Source organism: Doryrhamphus excisus, chromosome 16, assembly GCF_030265055.1.
Source record: "Doryrhamphus excisus isolate RoL2022-K1 chromosome 16, RoL_Dexc_1.0, whole genome shotgun sequence".
NCBI lineage: Eukaryota > Metazoa > Chordata > Actinopteri > Syngnathiformes > Syngnathidae > Doryrhamphus > Doryrhamphus excisus.
In genome coordinates this window covers 16,742,406-16,766,441 of record NC_080481.1, presented here as the reverse complement: position 1 = coordinate 16,766,441, position 24,036 = coordinate 16,742,406, and the positions used below count along the sequence as shown (strand labels likewise).

General features: G+C 43.4%; 1 protein-coding gene across 4 annotated transcripts; it reads left to right on the top strand.

Moving 5' to 3' along the window:
- Window positions 1-263: 263 nt before the first annotated feature.
- LOC131104611 (methyl-CpG-binding domain protein 5-like) lies at window positions 264-23,736 on the top strand. Of its 4 annotated transcripts, none has more exons than XM_058051970.1 (11): window positions 264-316; window positions 4,329-4,547; window positions 4,657-4,890; window positions 7,978-8,080; window positions 8,306-8,477; window positions 10,459-12,798; window positions 19,657-19,889; window positions 19,964-21,091; window positions 22,569-22,642; window positions 22,712-22,787; window positions 22,855-23,736. In XM_058051970.1, the coding sequence occupies exons 3-11, from the start codon at window positions 4,778-4,780 to the stop codon at window positions 22,915-22,917; spliced, it is 4,302 nt and encodes a 1,433-aa protein (XP_057907953.1). In that variant the 5' UTR covers window positions 264-316; window positions 4,329-4,547; window positions 4,657-4,777; the 3' UTR covers window positions 22,918-23,736. The 4 variants fall into 4 exon arrangements, with proteins under 4 accessions (XP_057907953.1, XP_057907954.1, XP_057907951.1 ...); XM_058051971.1 differs by having other exon boundaries at window positions 4,329-4,591; window positions 4,739-4,890; XM_058051968.1 differs by adding an exon at window positions 491-663 and having other exon boundaries at window positions 277-316; window positions 4,329-4,890.
- The last annotated feature ends 300 nt before the right edge of the window (window positions 23,737-24,036 follow it).

Genomic DNA, 24,036 nt, shown 5'->3' with positions numbered 1-24,036 from the left:
TATAGTCCAGAAAATACGGTATTAACAGTACCAAAATTTTAATCAAATTAAGAGATGGTACACATGTCTGAAAATCTATTTACCTAACATTGCTTTATTTATTTGTCACCTGAAGTCAGCTGGGATAGGCTCCAGCATACCCCCATCCTCTTAATGTCTCCCTTCTGTTTATGCATTCGAACGAGAGCTTTCTGTGTTTTGAGGGAGCATCACCTCTTGTGTCTGCTGGCTGGTGCCACTACGCATGCGCGGTATAGCTCTCCATCATTTCCAATATCCCAGTGTAGGAGAACCAGCAGAGGCAGAGAACTAATGGGTATGGTTCTTTTTTTTTTCCTCTTTTCCGTAAAACAAGAAAAAAACGTTAGTTTCCCCTTTGACTTGTTTGTCAGCAATGTGCATTCGCTGCAATGCTAGGGTAAGAAGGGAATGTTTGTGGATTTGACGCGGACATTACCGCTCACAGCGTCTCTCTTCTCTCTCTGTGCAGACGCAACGGCTTGGCACGGCTAGCTAGCATGCTAAGCTAACCCTTGCTAACTCGGCCTGGCCCCGGCCTTACGTCGGCCCCCTTGGCTCGAAGCCCGTCGCGGGCGCAGCTTGCGCCTCCCGTCGACATTTTTGCCCCCCACATCGGAATATCCCAACCACGGCGACTTTTCGGTAAACGTATACGCTTGTAAACGTTTCACGACTTACCCCGAGCTGCCATTTTTTTAAGAGAACAAGCTAGCTGGCTAACGGTAACGAGACAGCTGACGCTTGGCATGCTAACCTCCAGCTAGTTGGCTAGCTAGCTGTGACCACTGCATCATATAGATCACAGCCAGACGTGCGTTGCCGTAGTTTCACTACGGTCTTATCGTTGCATTCAAAGTCAATTCGGAGACAACAAAAACTATTCAAAAGGGGTTTTAGTGCAACACCTGGCTGTGTCGGTAGACAGTCAGGCTAAAGCTAATTTGCTGCTGCTTGTCAACCTTTGAGCCCCTGTCGTTGATTGCGTCCCCCGGATGAAGTCAAAATGCTGACATTTGTGCGTCACCCACTTTTGACGAAGAACCTGAATGTTACATGATCTTCACCCTAAATCATCAGTGGCTCATTCAGTTTGTGTCTTCCTCTCACTTGTGCTGGTGTGAGCCACTATCTGATGCAGGCAGTCTTTATTTTGAACTAAACATCGAAAGGTAGCAGCTATAAAGCCACTTTAAAAGGCAGTGTTTACAAAAACGGAACACTATTCTGCTTAGATATTATGATCGTTTACCATCCTTAAGGTTACTGTAGCAACTTGACAGTTTATGTGTTGGGTTTTGTGATTTCCGACCGTATGTGAGGCCATGAACGTGACATTCATCCCAGCGGTGTGTACGTGTATGCAAGGACAGGAGTTTGCTGATGTTGTTTGGCATGGTTGCCTGTTTTGTTTTAGTACTGTAGAGATTATTGATTGACAGCTTTCAGTGATGTTTTGACAGTGTACTATATTACTATACTAGTTTCCCCAACATAATTTTCCAAATATTGCAACTTTGTTTTTTTTCCCCTCAAATATAATGACTGACGGGGCGGCACGGCGGTCGAGTGGTTAGCGTGCAGACCTCACAGCTAGGAGACCAGGGTTCAATTCCACCCTCGGGTATCTCTGTGTGGCGTTTGCATGTTCTACCCTGTGCATGCGTGGGTTTTGTCCGGGTACTCCGGTTTCCTCCCACATTCCAAAAACATGCTAGGTTAATTTAGCGACTCCAAATTGTCCATAGGTATGAATGTGAGTGTGAATGGTTGTTTGTCTATATGTGCCCTGTGATTGGCTGGCGACCAGTCCAGGGTGTACCCTGCCTCTCGCCCAAAGACAGCTAACTGACAAAAATCAGAATTTTCCTTTTAATATTTAAACTGCATTACCAGCATGCCCCTGTGACAATAGTGAGGATAAGCGGCATAGAAAAAGGATGGATGGATAATCTTCTTTTTTAAAATAAATATAGAAAAAGTTAAATATAATGTGCAATCATGCTCCACTCACGGTGGTCTCTCTGCAGCCGGGTAACGCCGTTAGCGCTTCCATATCACGTTCCCCATGACAGTAAACAATATTTATACGATCTTTATACAGCAACCTTTATACCGTCTTTTTCACTGTTCACTCCTCCTCCATGCCACAGCAGAGATATCTGATCGTTCCATGTAGCGAAGGGGTGCTCAAAGCTAACGGCTGCTCCTGAATGTAAACAATGGGCTAGCTACAAAGCGGCTAGCTACAAACATAAGAAAATGAACATCCATAGCTGCACAATTGCTTATGTGGTCGGTATGGCATAAAAACAATAAAAAAAAAAAAACACTTGGGGCTACCGTCACTAGCTAGCACTCGGGCCACGCCATATCGAAACATGAGAACCCCGCATCACATCCAGTCGATATCGATATCAATGATATGCTTGCTTTTGAGATCATGCTTTAAATAAATATCTATATATTGCCCAGCCCTAATTACTATTATTACTATTAATATTTGCATTTTATTCTAGTAATATTATTAATTTTTGTACAAGCTAATTTTACAAAAAATGTAATATGCTATGCTATTGTGCTGCAGCTCAATAAAAGTACAGTGCCGGCCACAAATGGCTCTCGGGCCACACTTTAGTTAGCCCTAGCTAAGCGCTGCCATTGCCAGCACAATTCACCTTACATACTCACCGTCTTTGTAGTTACGTTAGCGTCTTTGTTGCCAAACACTCCTCTTATGAGTCAGCACACCAGCGGTTGCAGGGAGGCTTTGTCACTCGCAGCGATTCCAAACAAGCTGCAGGGTGAAGGCGGGCAGGCTGAAATATTGGTAGACATGCTAATAACGCATCCATCCATCTTTTTTCCTCTGCTGATATCGGTGCGGGTCACAAGGGCAGCAATCTCAGTAGCGATGCTCAGACTTAGCGGTCCCCGGCCACCTCCTCCAGCTCAACCGGGAGAACACCAAGGTGTTCCCAGGTAATCCCTCCAGGGTGTCTGAGGTCTGCCACTGGGTTTTCTCCTGGCTTGGCATGCTCGGAACAGATCCGCCAGGGAGGCATCCAAGGGACATGATGCTCGAGCCACCTCAACTTGGTCTCGATGTGAAGGCCCCGGGCCTGGCTTTAGGGTGAGGCCCCGGTATCCCATGTCCGGCCGAGTTGTGGTCCCTCCTCCAGTGTTTGCTCGTAGGGTCTTCTAAATCACTCTTGGTCTGGCCGGCCACCTAGGACCCTAGAAGGGGCATATGGCCGCAGACCACATAGCTGCCAGGATCACTCGGACATTCAAACCCCTCCACCACAAGAAAGTGGTGATTCATGGAAAAGATACTAATCTCATCAGTAGGGTAAAACTAACCTCTCTCGCTATGGTCTAAAAACCATCGGTCTCAAACATGCGGCCCGCGGGCCAAATGTGGCCCGCAGGACACTATTTTGAGGCCCCCGCCTTGATATAAAAGTTTAATGTTAGTGCGCCCCCGCGCAAGTTTGATATGGATGCTGTATGGTATCATGTACCCAGAAAAAATTATTACGTTTGATTAATGTTCATGTTAAAGGTTAAATAACTGTTAATAGTTATCCTCCCTATCCGTGTGGAAGCGGTAAGTTGTTGGCTATTTAAGTTTCAAGGAAATAACTTGAAGGCTACCATTTAGGTCGCTAGCTCTCTAGTTTGCGAGTTAGCATGTGTCTCAAGACCCTGCGGTTGCGCAATATGTTGTAAATAAAAAGAGTATAAATGTGACTATAGGCGTGTTTTGTCATGTCTACAGGGCTCTAATAATGCTTTGTTCATTTTAATCTGAAAAAATAATTTGTCTACCCACCAACTATATGTGGTTTCTTAAGTTTTTATTATTTACTGTTTTATTATTATTATATTTATTTATTACTGATTGGTTGATTTTCTTTATTCTTGATTTGTTTATGTATTTTTCATCTTATTTTGTGTAGAAAAATAAAAATTAAGATATTTGAGAACAGTGGAATGTTTTATCAGAGCTTTTTCCGTAGAAAATTGGAACCAAGGCAAAGTTTTTAAATTTTCCAGTGGCCCCCAAGTAAATTGAGTTTGAGACCCCTGGTCTAAACCCAGCTCACGTTCCCTGTTAGTGGATGAATGATCCAACGCTTGGTGATTTCTGCTTCAAAATGGTAGAAAGAGCCGATATCGAAGGATCAAAAAGCAACGTCACCATGAACGCTTAGCCGCCAAGCCAGTGTTACACTCGGCAGATGAATGTTTGAAGAAACAAAAAAGTTTCATTGTTTTAATTGCTTTTCCTTGTGCTACCTGTACAGGAACCGTGGGGACACCGCAACCCAGCAGCCTCTGGGAAGCAACATGTTGAACTCACCGCGCTTCTTCCTCTGAGTGACGTGAACCCAACTGTGCAAACGACAAATGGTGCAAAAAAGTTGAGCGTGAGAAAGTTGCATGCGTGCAGGGCAGCGCACGCCAGTTCCGGATTTTCTCCCCGGGGGGGGGATGGCTCCTGGTGGCAAGAGGCAGTAATGGAGGTGCGTACGCCATTCAGCACCGGAATCATGCCGCAGCGAAAAGGGTAGGGTCGACTTTGAGCTTGTCTCACCCTACCCCCACCCCCCCGACCCCTCCCTCCCAAAGCAGAGTCCTTCTCTGAAGCTGCCCTGCACAGCATTAGAAGACAAACATGACGTGTGTTGCAAAGACTTTGGTGGATGTCTGATAGAAGTACCCTTGAGGTGTCGCGTGCAAATCCAGTGGAGCCATGAATGGCGGAAAGGACTGTGAGGCGGGAGACGAGAGGCCGACTGTTCCCGTCCAAGTCCCCATTGGCTGGCAGCGCAAGCGGGATCATGGCGGTGGCGTCGTATATATCAGGTAGGAACATTTAACAACTGATTTTACACAAAATGTATCATTTCGATGCCTGCGTTGGGTGGTCGACTAGCCCGTTGACTGCAAAAAATGGCGGCATAACACCAATGAAGAAGCCGCTGAACAAACAATATCCCTCGCCACTCGGATTTTTGCAATGTCACTCAATCTTATTTTTCAAAAATATATAATTTCATAAATAATGCTGTTTCATGGTTGAATAAAGCTTAGCATGTCACGATAACGAATTTTGCTGGACAATAATTCAGGGTTTCCCTTGGATTTTTTTGACACCGTGACGGTGGTCTGCATGGGCGGCGGACTGGATTTTAAAATTTTAATATTTCAATTTACTGTTGCCATTTTTCAAAAGCCGTCCCTCTCAGTTCCGGCCATTTTTGATGATTTTGACTCACTTGGAATATTGTGGGGTTATAGGGCTATAGACTTGGTCCATACCAAAACAAGGATTAGACCAGGGATGGCAAACTACGGCCCGGGGGCCACATCCGGCCCGCCAAGTGTTTGAATACGGCCCGCCCAATCTTTCCAAAGTATTTCATTTAAACTCAACATACAACCTGGCATCATGGCCTGAGCCAACCTTTTGATGGTTTTATCAATTTCGTTTTTTGACATGGTCTGTTGTTTACAAAGTGCTCCTGAAAAAAGGGACACAAGCACATAATAATAATAATAATAATTATTATTATTATTAGATTATTATAATTATTATTAGAACTATTATAATTATTATAATTATTATATTAATGCTAATTATTATATTAATTATATATAATATTATTGTTATATTTGCATATTTTACATAATAATATAATAATTATTATTTTAATTTTATTGTAATTATTATAATATTTTATTATTTTTAAAATATTTAAATATAAATATAAAATAATAAATAATAATAGCAGATTGCATGACAATTTTACAGATACAATAATACCAGGTGGACTGTTACGTGTAAAATATATAGTCTGCCCCCCCCTCCCCTCCCCCTGTAAATTTTGTCATCAATGCGGCCCACGAGTCAAAAAGTTTGCCCACCCCTGGATTAGACTCTCATCTTTCATCAGGAATTTTTTTTTAGTAATCAGCAGTAGAACATAGGTAAGTTTTAGAAAAATATCAGTTCTCAACAAAAAAAGGGAGAAAAAAGACGTTTTGTGAAAAGTCATGACCTTCACCTTGACACGGATATAGGCATACTGGCATACTGAATATACAGGCATGTGTAATGGATGCCAACTCGTAGGTTAATGACAGTATCATCATGGTCAAACCTCAATACCTGACGCCTGAAAAAATGTGCAGGAAGGCGCTCACATCCAGACCGAATTGCCAGTCCCCCAAGATTTTTTTGGGGGGAAGACCTGTAACATCCCAACCAAAGCAGTCAGCCAATTTGCCACTTCCCTTTCTAAAAACTCATTACAAAGATGCATATTTTCCCCATTTTGGTGTAAATATGGGGAAAGGAACCACAACAAAGAGGCTGAAGAGCCACATACGGCACTGGAGTCGTGGGTTGCTGACTCCCGGTCTAGAGACAGTGCCACTGAGGAAAAGACAGCAAGCAGAACTGGAGGTACCACAGATGAGCATGCTGAGGCTCTCATCGGGAGTGACCGGGATGGATAGGATCAGGTACAAATACATTAAAAGGACATTACATGTTAGAGGCCCTTTTAGCGATAAAGTCAGAGAGGCCAGACTGAGATGTCCAGAGGAGAGATAGCATGATAGCATGATAGTATGAGGCGTAGAGGAAGACCAAAGAGGAGGTTTATGGATATAGTGAAGGAGGACATGAGGGTAGTTAGTGTGAGAGAGACAGATGCAGAAGACAGGCTTGGATGGAGGATCGATTTGCTGTGCTGACCCCTGAAGGGAAAAGCCGAAAGAGGAAAAATGACTCTTACAGAGCAGCTCCACACAATAACCAACACGGAAAGCTTTCTAGATCTTCCAGAATCTGCACCTATTCCAGCTGCACTTCCTTAGATTTTCTGTTTTCATTTATTCCACCCAAAGCCCGCCTCCGGACACGCTCATTCCGCTGTGATTGGTCACACTTCGTAGCGCTCCGGAGGACCTCTGGACTAAGGCCGAACCCCACTTGCTAATTTTGATAATAAGTAGGGTTGGACTAGGTTATAGACCTTATATCAGGGGTCTCAAACTCAATTTACCTGGGGGCCACTGGAGCTAGGATCTATGCAAGGCTAGGCCGCATCAGGTTTTCCAAAAAAAAGAACATATTTATTAAAAACAGAAAAATATACAAACTTTTTCAGTGCTTTGGTTCCGATTTTCTACAATAAAAGCTCTGATAAAACATTCCACTGTTCTCAAATATCTTAATTTTTATTTTTCTGCACAAATTAAGATGAAAAATAAATAAACAAATCAAGAATAAAGAAAATCAATCAGTAATAAATAAATATAATAATAATAATAAAACGGCAAATAATAAAAACTTAAGAAACCACATATAGTTGTTGGGTAGACAAATTATTTTTTTCAGATTAAAATGAACAAAGCATTATTAGAGCCCTGTGGACATGACAAAACACGACTATAGTCACATTTATACTTTTTTTTATTTACAACATATTGCGCAACTGCAGGGTCTTGAGACACATGCTAACTCGCAAACTAGAGAGCTAGTGACCTAAACGGTAGCCTTCAAGTTATTTCCTTTCAACTTAAATAGCCAAACACTTACCACTTCCACACGGATGGGGAGGATCTCTGGAATTCATTCACCTGTTCAAATCTTTTTATACTTCACTGTTGTGCTCACTTTTTAATTCTGTATGTTTTTGTGCTGTTTTTTTTAATTCAGATTTATTTTTTTTACTTATCTCACCGTAACGCGTCTTTGAGTGCCTTGAAAATCACCATACAAATAAAATGTATTATTTGTTATTAGTTTGCCTCATCCATATGCACAAATATGAATGTGACGGTATGCAATGTATGCTTGTGTGGAACTGTGGGTGCTCACGCTTCAGTATATTCATTGTTCTCTTGTGAAATATCATCTGTATGTTTTTTTTCTGTGCACAGTCCCAGTGGCTCAGTGCTGTCCAGCTTGGAGCAGGTGAAAACCTACCTTCTGACAGATGGAACCTGCAAATGTGGTCTGGAGTGTCCGCTCGTCCTCCACAAGGTAGTCAAACTCACAACCGCATTGCCACAACCTTTCATTTGACATTAAAGGAAGCATCCACATCAACACATATTTATTTTCTTTCTCTGTGCATTCCAAAGAGAGAAAATGAGTTAGTATGACAAAGCTAACATTTTTAGCACTAATTATAGCAATAATGTCATACAAATTATTCTCTCTTATAAAATTGTCAACATTATTTTGAGACAATTTTACCTCCCTCAGGTGTTCAACTTTGACCGGGGAGCCGTGGTCAAACAGAGGACAGCAGAGGACGTGAAGGCAGACGAGGACGTCACCAAGCTCTGCATCCACAAGAGGAAACTCCTGGCTGTGGCTACGCTGCACAAGAGCATGGAGAGTCACCCGCCTCTCACGCTAACAAGTCCTGCTGGAGGTACGTGTTTGATGGAAGTCTGGAACGTTTATGCTGAGGGAAGATGCACACCACAGATTGAAGGACATCAGAAAAATTCTAACACTTAATTCTGTGCATTTATGTTTATTAGGGCACCAATTGGCCAACAACAATAATTTTCCTACAAATTATTGTCGATAATCGATATTGACTACATTTTTTTAGACATTTTTTCCTGAATTATATGGCATAATAATGCGAGTACATTGTATTAAAAGCAATGAACATTAATTTCTCAAGAGCATGTAACTTTGTAATTGGAATGGCGAGAGTTTTTAATTATTTTATAATTAAATTAAACAACATAATAAACAAGAAAAGTCTACCCCCAATTAAAATACACCCTCCCTTTGTGTCTCTATTAAAAAAACAGACAATAAACACAATAAAAATAATAAAGTAGGCTATCAAGTCTCTAAAAAAAATTACAGGAAATATATATAATAAGGGACATTGGGTATTAATTCCTTAACAGGAAGACTTAACACATAGCCAACAACATTCGTTGGTATTTAACGCCTCTGTAAATGTTTACAGTCGATACAAAGACTCCAGCCGTAGCAGTGTCAGTTAGTCGGTGTTCTTGCACTTACCCTGTTCCTACAAGGGCTGCAACTATTGTTTTGATTAATCGATTAATCCAAAAAAAAAATTTTTATTCATATTTTTATTCAGAAAATAAGTGCACAAACTCCAGGTTGCCGCTTGAATATTCTGTTAAAATAATGTTAAATAAAAAATGTAATTACCTTCAGTGAAATAATAAATGTACACAAAAATACATAATAATTGGGGATCTCTGATATCGCCCCCATATCGACCTAAAAATTTAATATCGGTTGATATCAGGATTTATCCTTCGATGAGAACCGATACAGAGCACTTAGCATTAACATGGTGGTTGTGGAGATTGCAGCAAAATGCAGTTAACGCTGCAGGGGTCTCAAACTCAATATACCTGGGGGCCACTGGAGCTAGGGTCTGGGCAAGGCTGGGCCGCATCAGGTTTTCCAAAAAAAAAAACAAAAAAACACATTTATTAAAAACAGAAAATTATACAAACTTTTTCAGTGCTTTGGTTCCAATTTTTATTTTTCTGCACAAAATAAGATTAAAAAAAAACAAATCAAGAATAAAGAAAATCAATCAGTAATAAATAAATATAATAATAATAAAAGGGCAAATAATAAAAACTTAAGAAACCACATATAGTTGGTGGGTAGACAAATTATTTTTTTTCAGATTAAAATGAACAAAGCATTATTAGAGCCCTGTAGACATGACAAAACACGACTATAGTCACATTTATACTCTTTATTTACAACATATTGCGCAACTGCAGGGTCTTGAGACACATGCTAACTTGCAAACTAGACCGCTAGCGACCTAAACGGTAGCCTTCAAGTTATTTAAACTTAAATAGCCAAAAACGTACCACTTCCACACGGATAGGGAGGATAACTATTAACAGTTATTTAACCTTTAACATGAACATTAATCAAAAGTAATAATTTTTTCTGGGTACATGATACCATACAGCATCCATATCAAACTTGCGCGGGGGGGTGCACTAACATTAAACTTTCATATCAAGGCGGGGGCCTCAAACTAGTGTCCTGCGGGCCACATTTGGCCCGTGGGCCGCATGTTTGAGACCCCTGGTCTAAAGAATCCACATGTTCCAACACAAACAGGAAGTCAGCCCTCAATAAATGAGCCAAAATGAAAGTCGTGGATCGTCGACAGAGAGTTGATGTTATATTGCGTGCATATATATTTAATATATATATTAAATTGGTGCATAATTGTGCAAATTCGTCTCGGCGCATGATAATTGAAACAAGCTCAAACAGGAAAAAGCTCTTCTTACTACATTGTCCGTTTCCTGGTCAACTTTATTGTCTACAGTCTTCTTTTAAGATGTCAACATCAAAATGAATGTGCGTTCTTTGTCCTTTAGGTACGTCATCGGTGGTCGCATCGCATTCCACACCACATCGAGCAATAAGGACTAAACCCCACGAGGGTCTGCCCACCGCTGCTGGTCCAGACTGCAAGAATCCCTACAAGATGATGATGTCGTCTGGCCACCAACAGCAGCTATATCCACCCCAGGAGATGGGCGGAGGCCAGCAGTCAGAGCTCTGTGCTGGGTACCCCAGGCCGCAGAGGCTTCCCAGCAGTGACCCAGGCCCCAAGTCTCCTTACAGAGCTGGTTATGGAGTCATGTTGAGTCCGCCGGTCTCCAGCGCTAAGCCATGCGGAGATGGCTCACAGTCACCCCGTGCAGACACGCTGTCCAGCCCGGAGGGCTATCCGAGAAGCAATCCTTGCGGATATTCTGGAGCTGGCAGTCCCGGGTCTGCTTCCATTCACGGAAATTCCAGGACCCCACTTTCTCCACCTAGCATGATGATTCATAGCTCCCCTGCAAGTCAAGCATCCTGTGCGATGACAGGAAGGACTAGCACACCGCTCTCACCCACAGTCACTGCCAAAAGCCCCGTCATGAACATGAATATGCCACGCGGGAACTTCTCCTCCGGTGTGGACATGCCCAATACGGTGTTCCACCATAAAGTCCAACCATCCATCCACCCTGTACCGCCGTCTCCCTCTGTGCCGCCGCCCTGTGTCCTGCAAAAAAGACAGGTGACATCAGAAAAAGACCCCTTAGGCATCCTCGACCCCATCCCCAGCAAGCCTATCAGCCAGCCCCCAGCTAACATTCAACCTAACATCCACACTCAGGTATCAATGATGAATGTAAACATACCCCCTCCCGCCATCGTCCCCTTGCCAAGCAACTTACCCTTGCCCACAGTAAAGCCCGGGCCCGTGGGCCACAGTAGCCACGTTCAAAGGACTCAACAGAGCGGTCCAGCCTCCTCAGTGTCGCCATCCCCGGTCACCTCTCCTGTTCACATGGCGGGGTCCTCCCTCGCTCGGGTGGAAGTCTCCCCCCATCGCTCCCGGTCCTCCTCCACCTCCTCTGACCACGGGAACTTTGCAATGCCGTCAGGGCATCAGGCTCCTTGCGGCGGCATGAAGGTTCCCCCTCGATCGCCCAGATCTGCAATGGGCTCTCCCAGGCCGGCGATGCCCTCCAGCCCCTCCACCAACAAAAATGACTCCCTCCACCAGTACAGAGACTCCCAGCTGCTTCCTGGGATAGCAAACTCGCTTGGCACCCAGCAGCAAAACTCGATGTACTCGCCCAACTCCACGTCCTCTTCGTCCTTGCCCACCCCGAGTGCTTCCCAGAAGGGCCACCCAGGACTCCTGGGCATGCCTCTAAACCAGATTCTAAACCAACAGAATGCTGCCTCCTTCCCGGCCAGCAGTCTCTTGTCAGCAGCAGCCAAAGCACAGCTAGCAAATCAAAACAAACACAGCACTGCTGGTGTGGTCGCTGCTGTTGGTATGGCAGGTGGAGCACCAGGTGGCGGAAGTAATGGAGGGGGTGGCGGGCACCCCGGCTCAATGAGCAGCCCTTGTGGCATGGACGGACACAGCACTTTAAATCCCATGCTCCCACCAAACTCCACCATGCTGCTCAACTGCCCTGAGGGTCAGAGTGGCCGCGCGGCGCTGAGAGATAAGCTGATGGCCCAGCAGAGGGACCCCATACGCAAAAGGAAGCAGTCATCAGGGAGCACATCTGTCGGCCATGACAGCAGCAACAACAACATGGTCTACAACATGCATAACAAGCCTAGCATGGGAGGAGCCCACATGCCCGCTCCCAGTTCAGAGCAGATGCGAAAAATGGTCCGTCTTGGAAACCTCCCACCGAACACTTCGATGGCCCAGCTCCTCCAGTCCATGAGCAACCAGAGCTCCCACAACATGGCTGGCAACAACCACCGACCTGGCCTCAGCCCAGGACCTTCTTCTCAAGGAGCTACTCAACTCCAGTACAACGACACTACGTCCAAGATCACTTGCGGCTCACAGCAGAACTTCATTGGCCAGCAGAGGCTTCGAGTCCCAGCAGAAGCTATGCAGCACTGTCCAAACGTTGACGCCGCTGCCGGGGCCCACTTGGGCTCTCGCCTGGGCCAGTTTCCCGACATGATGGGCCAGATTCAGACTTCAGCCTGTGGGCCTCTGGTTCCAGGCAGTGGACTAGTAGGCCCCGATGGCATGCCACACGGACGCCCCAACGCTAACCCCCCACCGCTGTCTCATTCTGGGCCTCACCCCTCGCAGCAGACTCTCCATCACGTTGTAGGGCGGACTAATATGGTGCTGATACCGAGTGGAGATGGGAGCTATACAAAGAACATCTCTGACACAGGTGAGAATCAACATTCACAAGCTGTAATATTTGAGCGTCTTGTGTTCCTCACAACTGAGCTGTGTTTACACCCATCATCGATGGCGTTGTACGAAGGCCATTTGCTGACCGATCGAACGATCAGTTCCGATGAGTATCGACCAATTTCATTTGAAAACTATGAAATCGGCATAGATCTTTGCCTTGTAGCGCCGATAAACAAAAAACGATCATCTATGGCACACAGCCTGGGAACAGGAACACGGTGACAAACCCCAAAACAAACATGTCTGCCGTGTGGAGCTTCTATGGGAGCATGTTAAGAAGGTTCAACACAGTAAATTTAATATGGCATTCGAGGAACAAACATTTAGTGGGCATATGGTTAGTTTTTGAGACTCTGCCACCCAGCGCCACTACACATACATATAGCTAGGAAAGTTGTGTCTGTTTACACAATCTATTAATGTGCAACTTAGTAGTAGGGTGTCAGGAAACGAGACAATGCATGAGATTGGGTCCACAAGATTTTAACATGAATTTTAAGAAAAGTACAATGAAAAATATGACTGAACAAACAGACTTTTTGGTTCCAAACTCTGCCATCTTGGATCTGTTACATTGTGGGGGAGGTTTTACTGCAGGGGTCTCAAACTCAATTTACCTGCGGGCCACTGGAGCTAGGGTCTGGGTGAGACTGGGTCGCATCAGGTTTTCCAAAAAAAGAAAAAAAAAAAAATTAAAAAAACTTCGCTTTGGTTCCAATTTTCTACAAGAAAAGCTCTGATAAAACATTCCACTGTTCTCAAATATCTTACTTTTTATTTTTCTACACAAAATAAGATGAAAAATAAATAAATCAAGAATAAAGAAAATCAATCAATCAGTAATAAATAAATAAATATAATATGAATATAATATAATAACTTAAGAAACCACATATAGTTGGTGGGTAGACAAATTGTTTTTTTCAGATTAAAATGAACAAAGCATTATTGGAGCCCTGTAGACATGACAAAACACGACTATAGTCACACATGCTAACTCGCAAACTAGAGCGCTAGCGACCTAAACGGTAGCCTTCAAGTTATTTCCTTTCAACTTAAATAGCCAAAAATTACCACTTCCACACGGATAGGGAGGATAACTATTAACAGTTATTTAACCTTTAACATGAACATTAATCAAACGTAATAATTTTTTTCTGGGTACATGATACCATACAGCATCCATATCAAACATTAAACTTTCATATCAAGGCGGGGGGCCTCAAACTAGTGTCCTGCGGGCCACATTTGGGGCAGACATAATAGTACACACTGGGGATGATGTCTCACAGCTTGCCTTGGAATGGCTCTGTGGCCACCTGGTGGAACTGGAGAAGATGGTCGGGGAATACGGGAATACGAAGACTCCTTTGCTCCTTTGGCACCCTGGAATCCTTGCACAGAAAATGAGCCCAGTAACTGAAAATGAGCCCAATTTGTTTTACAAACTAGTTCAAAGTATACATAATTGAACATAATAATATGATTGCTTACGATCTCGATTAAAGTGACTGTCAGAAGACTTAACATCATTACAGTGTTAATGAAGACTTTGCTTGGTGGATTAATTTGCAAGCACCCGAAGACTAATGATTAATATTGGCCATCCATCCATCCGTTTTACTCCGCTTATCCGGGTCTGGGTCGTGGTGCAGCAGTCTCAGTAGGGAAGCCCAGACTTTCCGGTCCCCGGCCACCTCCTCCAGCTCCACCGGGAGGACACCAAAGCATTCCCAGGCCAACTGTGAGACATAATCCCGCCAACATGTCCTAGGCCTGCCCCGGGGCTTTTTCCCGGCTGGGCATGCTTTGAACACCTCACCAGGGAGGTGACCGGGAGGCATCCGGACTAGATGCTCGAGGCACCTCAACTGGCTCCTCTCGATGTGAAGGAGAAGCAGCCAGCCATAAAACGTCATATTTTTTATTTACGTTATAAAGTCACTGAAAACTTTGCTTAAATATGTTCTATATTATTTGTAATTATGTTAGAACCCCTGCTATAAGTCATTGTTGCATAAGCCCATTTCCCTGCTCATTGGAACCCCATATTGGGATGAAGATAGGATGACTCGACCACCTTTGGTAACTCGTAATAGTCTCTTTCCCTTTGTCGCCATATGCACGCTTGCATCTGTCAATGGTGAAAAAAGATGCGAATAAGACCCGTATCATGCTTTTCTCCCAACTCGCTGGTCGCTATAGTAACAATGAACCCTGAATAGTGAGCAGAGTGAAGCCTTTGATGAGGGTTTAGGCCTGTATGATTCTTTGAATGGCTGAGTGTGCAGTCTGTGACCACGTCTGTATTACTGTTTGTGTGCTCCTATGTGTGTGTGTATGTGTGTGCGCGCCCACAATGCATTCAAGGGTGCATTTATTTTTGACGTAACTGAAAAGACCCAGGCGTCTCATTTATAAAACATTGCGTAGAAATCATACAAAAAAGCATTGCCAGAATTGGGGTTCAGGGCTCTACATTAAAAACAAAAATGACTTGCCCATAGGGAATCCTTAAGGTGAGAACTACTTGCCCGAACTTGCCCCATGTAAAATGAAAAGACTGCCATAATGATATCATGTAATTTTTTGTGGCATCACATGAGAATCTCAAATAAATAAAATAATATAATAAATAATACCTTACACATGGTAGTCGTAGTAAGCAGTGATATTTATAAGTTGTGCACCACAATGAAACATTATTGAATAGACACATTTGTGTACTAGTAAAGTGTTTTTAATCCAGAAAAAAAGCTCAATGGTCAAACAATAATTTGTGAAGGAAAGGTGAGAAAAATACACAGAGAAATGGAAGCGCTAGATTTTGTAGCTTGTGCAAAATCAGCACTTGGTATTGGATCTAATGGGTGGTGTTTCATTGTGACCACTTCAAATTGTCACAGCAAAGTGATTCACTCACCTGTGCCTTCATTTGATTTGCTAACCGCTAAAAAAATACTTGTTTAGGAGGCACTGGTTCATCACTTTTTGCTGTTTCCCTCAGAATTGGACGATGTTGGCAGCGACGCCATGATGGATGTTTTCGTAGTCAAACGATCGCTGATTGGTTGATCGCGAACAACGGGTGTGGGTAAAACGCGGACTGTGGATTACGGACCGCGGTCTAAATAAACTATTCTAATTGGTCCATTTCAAGATTTGCAAGGATTGCTTTGCAAATTATCAGCGGAATTACGCAGTCCGTGTTTTACCAACACCCAACAAGAACCGCTTTAAAAAAAACTCTTGGCAGTACGGCATGCTGAAGTGCACTTGCCCGACGGGAATATCACTGATTGGATTTATTTGCCCGAATTTTGTTTTAACTTGCCCCGGGCCATCGGTACATCGTTATTGTCGAGCCCTGGGGTTGGGTATGTGATCCAAGATGGCTAACTAAACAAATACAGTAAAGTCTCGTTATATCAATATCGGTTATATCGATAGTACTGCTTATTACGATACTATTTTCATTTCCCGGCAAATTTCTAGTCTTTTATGATATAATTACGATAAGACGGTAATTAGAGGATTACAGGTAATTAATATGAGGTAAGTAACAATCTTTAGAAGTAAAGGAGTAAATATTTGTATAATTTAGAGGGAAGATTCAGTGAATAGACTTAGTGTTTTCAGATGTGTTCAATATTCTTGGCACTAGCTTTACTGCTAAATTATGAAAGTAAACTTACGGTATTGCTTGATCAAAGAAGCAGTCTCTTGTTGTTTGAAATAAATCAATACACTTGTATCTTAAAGATTAATATGATAAGTAAATGTACAATACTAGTAAACATCAAAAGGGATGAAAGCAGGTATAAATTGGAGTTGTGAAGCGAGATTTTTTTAAAGTATTGCAGACTAAGTAATGTAAACGTTGCAGTTTTTGTTTTCCATACATGTATTTAATTGTGTTGTATTCAGATATCTTTTTATCGCTTGCAATAATCACTGTTTTTCATATGTACATGCTGGCGTTCGTGGTTTCTCTCGTGTGTATAGAACAGGGGTGGGCAAACTTTTTGACTCGCGGGCCACTTTGATTTAACAAAATTGTCCCGGGGGGGGCAGAATATATATTTAATACACACTATTTTACGCTTATAATTCTGACAGTCCGCATTGAATTATTAGTCGAATTTTATCTGTAAATCATACTATCAGACCACAGCAAATTACGAAATTTAATTTTACAGTTTTGTTTTTTCTGAATCAAACATCCGACTTGACTTATGTTGCCAGCTGTTGTTAAAATTTGAAATATTTAGAAGCAGTTGATGTTTGCTAAATAATCACTAATAAATACAATAAATCACTATATTGACAGTTACTATGGTACCCATTATGCCATGGTATGGTCATATCACCTCATACTTCGGTACGTGACAAACAAAAAAAACCTTAAACCATATTAGGAAAGCAGGAAGTGATCAAATTATTATGTCATTGTAGGGTCACATCACCTCGTACTTCGGTACGAGGTACATTATTAAAAAAAAACAAAAAAAAAACCTTAAACTGTATTATGGAAAGCAGGAAGTGATCAAATTATTATGTCATTGTAGGGTCACATCACCTCGTACTTCGGTACGAGGTACATTATTAAAAAAAAACAAAAAAAAACCTTAAACTGTATTATGGAAAGCAGGAAGTGAACAAATGTAACAGTTACTGATTGTAAAAGTACCAGATGGAGGGGTAGGATTTAATAAGCTTTGCTTCTTCCTACTCCTTTTGGACATGTGGAACTGGGAACTGATTATGTGATGCATTCAATTGTAATCTGATGCACGGTCAAATGAAATAAAACCATGACCATAGAAAGCAACTGGCGGGCCGGATTCAAACGCTTAGTGGGCCGCATGTGGCCCCCGGGCCGTAGTTTGCCCACCCCTGGTATAGAACAATGTCGAGTGCATTATTGAATATTTACTCAGAGTCACTATTGCAAGAGTGCGTTATGAAAATAATAAATGTTGACTTTTTAATGCAGTTCGGCGCAGGATCGGATATATCGATAGTCCGGTTATATCGATATTTTTTCCGACTCCCGAGAATATTGATATAACGAGACATTACTTCTTTTCAATGTCCGAGTTTTTGCCGCAGTAACTGCCAGAACTGGGATTAACGCCACGACAGGGGCTTGACCGCCTTACCACCTTGATAATGGAGGCATTGGACGCAAATGTCCTCCGCCTCGCTCCGAACATGGAGCGCTTCTGGAGGTGTGAGTTGAAAACCCTCACAACACATTTGGGGCCTGCTTCCCCCCCGCCATCGTAGTGATCATAAATGTTGAAAGTGAAGAAAACAAGTACAGTAAACCTCGGATATATCGGATTCAATTGTTCCCAAATGGTTTTGTCCGATATAAGCGAAATCCGTTATATGCGTATACCGGAAAATGTCCGTTTTACGCATATATCGGATTTATATCCGGTATATGCGTAAATGGGATTTAATCCGTTATAAAAAGGCACTTCCTTGACTATGTTTCCAATGTACCTGGACGCGCAGGCAACGCTGCAAACGCTGCAAATGACGTCGTATAGCGGCCTGTCACGATTCGGATTCGAATCGGAGCGCCACGATGCGGCCATCCGATATATGCGAGGGAAATTTAATGGAAATGCATTGGAACGGGACTGGAGATTTTGTCCGAAATAGGCGAAATCCGTTATAAAAAATCCGATATATGCAATGAATTTTTATTGGAAATGCATTACAGAAAAATCGCTTCTTTTTTATCTGTCCGTTGTGAGCGAATTTCCGATATATATCCGAGTCCGATATATCCGAGGTTTACTGTAGCAGGAGCAGATTTGTTTTTGACATCATATCCAGAAAGCTCTTGCTTCTCGTCACCATGGAAACACTGTGTTGTCAGTCAGACAAGGTAAAAAAAAAAAAAAAAAAAACTTCAATTATCACATTTATATTTATCATTTTAGGTGCGTTTCTGTTATATAATAGCAGATATACTTTTGCTCCCGCATTTGGAAAGTGGCTTCTTAGCCCGGAACCATCTGTTTCTCGAGGGTTGCAAACACGCCGCTTGTAAACCCCCCCCCCCCAGCCTCTGACGCCCCTGCCACCCAGCTGACCAACCCACATCCCCCAGCAGGCTAAAATCACACCGCCTGACCCACACAACCCCCCACTCTATATCCACCTAGCCCACTCCCCCCCCCCCAAACAAGCCTCCCTGGCAGCGGACAGCACCACCAATCATCACTCGGTTCCCATGGCAACATCCCCTGGCAACAGTCGTCACTATATCATAGCAGTAGAGGAGTACGAGGGGGAGAACGGGGCGGGGGGGAGGGGTCCCTCGGTGTCGTGGCTCCCAGCGTTGTGTGTGTGTGTGTGTGGGGGGGGGGGGGTATGGTGAGAAAGAAAGAAGGGAAGAAAATAATGAACACCCACAGCTGCCCTTCAGCGACGCAGCATCACACCAGCTGCTCTGGTCACCACGCACACACACCCGCTTGTCTGCGCCGGCTTTGTCTCCATTACACTGCTGCTCCATTGGGTTCATTCATACATGCCCCCCCCCCCCCCCCCCCTCTCCTTCTAACAAACTAATTGTACGGCGCGTGTGTTTCAGCAGAAAGGACACTAGGCGTCTGATGCCTTTTAAAAAATGCTTAAAATAACATTTGTTCAACCTTTATTGGTGAAAACATAATCAGAAAGACAAATGTGCAAAAAAAAGTTGCGTTTGAGTGCAGGTCCTCATTTCGAGAAGTGGAACTTTTGCCTGAAAGTCATTGCGACGTGACTTCTCCGCATTTGATTGGCGTACTCTGTCCTTGGTTCTCCGTAGGAAACGCTTCCTCGCATGGCTGCAATGTGGGCAGCCTGCAGCCTCACGTCAACGCCGGCGCTCGACAGATGTACCAGAAGCACGTCAACCAGGTCATGCAGCAGGGCGGGGCCTCCCACGGGACCTCCCACTCTGCCTACCAGAGTCAGCAGCACTTTCCTGACAACCCACCTTATGCAGACAACAGCAATGCAAACGTCGACTCCATGGTTTTCCGCTACCAGAATTACCAGGTGGGACGATTCGGTGAAATGGACGCCGTTTTTCAGAGTAAATGCCGTTTTGTAACCGTGCTGTTGTTTTGCAGCAGGGGATGATGCCGCAGCCTCCGTTTAGTGAGGGGCAACCGCAGCAGGGCGAGGGCTTGCGAACGGGAACACCAGCGACAGACAGCGGACCTGGCAGAGGCTCGGAGTCGGTGGACGCCATCTACAGAGCCGTGGTGGACGCGGCCAGTAAAGGCATGAGTGTCACCATCACCACGACAGTAAGTGAGACCACGCAGGCGAGTCCTGTGCCTGCCCTCAGCGCCATGAGTGCCTTCACTGCCTCCATCGGGGAGCCCGTGAACCTCCCCCAGGCGGTCAGTGCAGTTCTGCATGGAGAAGGGGACGCTTTACCTCAGCAAGCCAGAACCAGGCAGGCGTGGCCCGTCGGAGGCCGGAAGAACATGGATCCAGGGAAGGGCACCGCAGATGTCCCGGAGGCTAACGAGTACTTCCGACCCCCTGGCTGCGGAACTCCCAGGGGGCAGTGGGATGGGGAAATCCATCATGGCGGCGGCTTTGACGCGCACGGCAACAGCAGCGTCTGGGGTGGGGAGGAGTTCTTGGAGTGCTCCACCCAGGTGAGGAGCAGTCCCTGCATGGAGCGAAGTACGAACTTAGTGCCCGTCCCGCCTTGCCCTACTGACGCCACCAATGACCACGGCGTGGCCTTGGCGCTCGGCAAGCCCTTTGTCGACGATAGCTACCGCTTCAACAACTGCAGCCGGACGCATACCAACTATAAGGAGCGCTTAGAGCAGACGGTGGAACGTTGCGTTCACATTAACGGCGCAACATCGCTCTTTAACACACGGGGTTATGGAGAGGTCCTCGGACCCCCGCGACAAGAACTCACAGGCGACGACCAGTCCCCCAGCTCGTCCACAAGCCTGGAAGGACCTCTGGCCGGCGTTAAAGACTACAGCCACTACAACGGCCACTTCAACGGGATGGCGCCCAGCCCCTCGGACACTAAGAGTCTAAGCAGCGAGGAGGACCTGCGGCAGCCGGACTCGCCCTCCTCGGAGCTCCTCCACTACCGCTCCAGGACCTTCAATATGGGAGAACTGGTGTGGGGCCAGTTGAAAGGCTTCCCACCCTGGCCGGCTAAGCTGGCGGGGGAGGAACAGATGCACGGTGCTGCCATGCAACTGCGGGAGCAGGCTAAGGTGAGGCACCGGACTTGCATGCAACACCAAAACTACAAAAACTACAAAAAATTACCTTGAATTTCTAACTTGGATACTAGAAATGAGGTCACATAAATATGGCTTGTGCTACAGGAACACTTTTTTTTTGTGTGCGTACAATATATTATTATTCTCACTAGTCCAACATATACAGGTGGTGTAGGTTAGGTAAGTGGTCCGTACTTCATGAACTACAGTAAACCTCGGATATATTGGATTCAATTGTTCCCACTGGTTTTGTCCGATATAAGCGAAATCCGTTATATGCGTATACCGGAAAATGTCCGTTTTACGTAAATGTCCGTAAATCGGATTTTATCCGTTATAAAAAGGCACTTCCTTGACTATGTTTCCAATGTACCTGGACGCGCAGGCAACGCTGCAAATGACGTCGTATAGCGGCCTGTCATGATTCGGCGAATCGGAGTGCCACGATGCGGCCATCCGATATATGCGAGGGAAATTTAATGGAAATGCATTGGAACGGGACTGGAGATTTTGTCCAAAATAGGCGAAATCCGTTATTAAAAATCCGATATATGCAATGAATTTTTATTGGAAATGCATTACAGAAAAATCGCTTCTTTTTTATCTGTCCGTTGTGAGCGAATTTCCGATATATCCAAGTCCGATATATCCGAGGTTTACTGTATTATGTAAAATAAGACAATTAAAGTTCATTTTGTAGACACTAGAAAGCAATTATCTAAAGTCTGAAAGTCACACGTACTCCCTAGACTAGTGTTTTTCAACCTTTTTTGAGCCACGGCACGTTTTTTTACATTGGAAAAAAACAAAAATGTTACAAAATGTCACATGACACTTGACAGTAGCCACGTTTTTACATGACGAGTTTTCTCTTTCCAAATGACCTTTCGGGAAACAATGGTATCCATAGAAAGGAATATTCCAATCTCTTGTCTACATGCGCCGTGAAAATCAAACAGAATAGTCAATAGGGCATGCCCAGAAAAACGTAAACATCAACATCACGTGAGCAAGTTTTTCTTTCACTTGTTGGAATAACTCCGTATTGTCAGTTTTTCGTCTGTCCAGTCTTGAAATTTATTAAAATTTATAAATTTTCATATCTGAGCATGCGCTGAAAGAACGCACCCGGGATAAATTTAAACAGGAAAAAGATCACATTCAATCTTGCTAATATTTTATAATTAAACTCGGGGTATGTTTTATATAGATACAGTAAACCTCGGATATATCGGAAATTCGCTCACAACGGACAGATAAAAAATTATATATATATGTATAAAATCCGATATATGCAATGAATTTTTATTGGAAATGCATTACAGAAAAATTGGTTCTTTTTTATCTGTCCGTTGTGAGCGAATTTCCGATATATCCGAGGTTTACTGTACATGGATGATGAACTAAAATGTGAAGAGTAAGCGACAGGTATGGAAGACTTCATGACGTCTTGACTTTGTGTTTACAGATGGAGCCAGAAAAGCTAAAAACTTTAACACATGACTTGGAAGCACTTGACCGAGTCGCCAAAAGAGGCTTAAAGTAAGTAAGACAACATAAGAATGCGACGCAAACATCGGCGCTAATCATATATAAACGTTTGTCCGCCAGGCCAGGAAAACTGAATAATCACTTGGAAGCTGCTATCCACGAGGCCATGAGCGAGCTGGACAAGATGTCGGCCACTGTGAGTCAATTCGCCGCCCGTCCAAATGTCGTCTTTGCCTCGTTCTCACGCTCCCCTCTGCCGCCAGATCCCGTCGAGAGAGCGGCCGACGAAGGCGCCGAAGCCCAAGAGGCGAAAGATCTCCAGATAACAATGAATGTGTCGCCGTCTTCAACGCCTTCCGGAGGTGCCTCGCTGCCGTCTGAGCTGTCCTCGGTGCTACGCATGGACGCCGCGTGATCCCCCATTGATCCATCATTGAGGTGCTGGAACTTCCAATCGCCGACACAGTTGAGTGAACAAATTGAGAGAACCATCAAAAAAAAAAATAAAAATTACAATTTATCGACAGCTCGCTGAACTATTTTTTTGTAGTATAAGATAGTAAAAAGACAAAAAAAAACCTGAGCATTACCTTACATATTTAAGAAAAATAGACAGTCCAAATATTTCTGATACATTTTCATGATGTAAATAGGGTAACCCTGAAATGTCAAATTATTAAGAATTGTATGTAAATATTGTAAAATGTAATGTACAAGCGTACTTAATGCACATTTTATCTTTTGTTGTACAAAAACAAAGCAAAGTGTACTGACGTCTCGCTTTCTATTCAGACGTGCACTCGCATAGGAGCGCACACACGGAAAAAAACACGGCTTTTTATATGACACGGCAGTCAGGCGGGTGCTTTGAGTTTGTTTGTTTTTTTTTTTGTTTTTGTTTTTGTTCATGTTGTGGCGAGAGCGAGTGGTGTCTAAGTTGGTTACGTCATGCCAGAAAGTGTTCACGGAAAACGAAGACAGAATGAACTTTACCAGCAAATAGTGCCGTTGTTGTTGTAGGCTCCGTCCCACGATGCAGTTTAACCCTTCTGTTGGAGAAACCAGCGTTTTTGGTTTGTTTGTTTTTTTCTTTTTCCATTGCTGGCTCTCATTTATGGAGGACCAAAACTGCCAAAATAAATAAATAAATAAATAAATAAAAGTATAAAAATAAATATAAATGGAAATAAAAAAAATATATATATATTTATGTATATATTTTTTTATTTTTGTATTTATTTCCAATGAATATAAATAAATATAAATGAATATAATATGATATATGAATATAATATAATATATTTGCATTAAATATAATATAAATAAATATAATTGGAAATAAAAACAAAAATAAAAAAATATTCATGTATATATATTTTTTTATTTCCATTTATATTTATTTTTTTGTATTTAATTTTTTGATATATTTTTTTTTCATTTTTGTT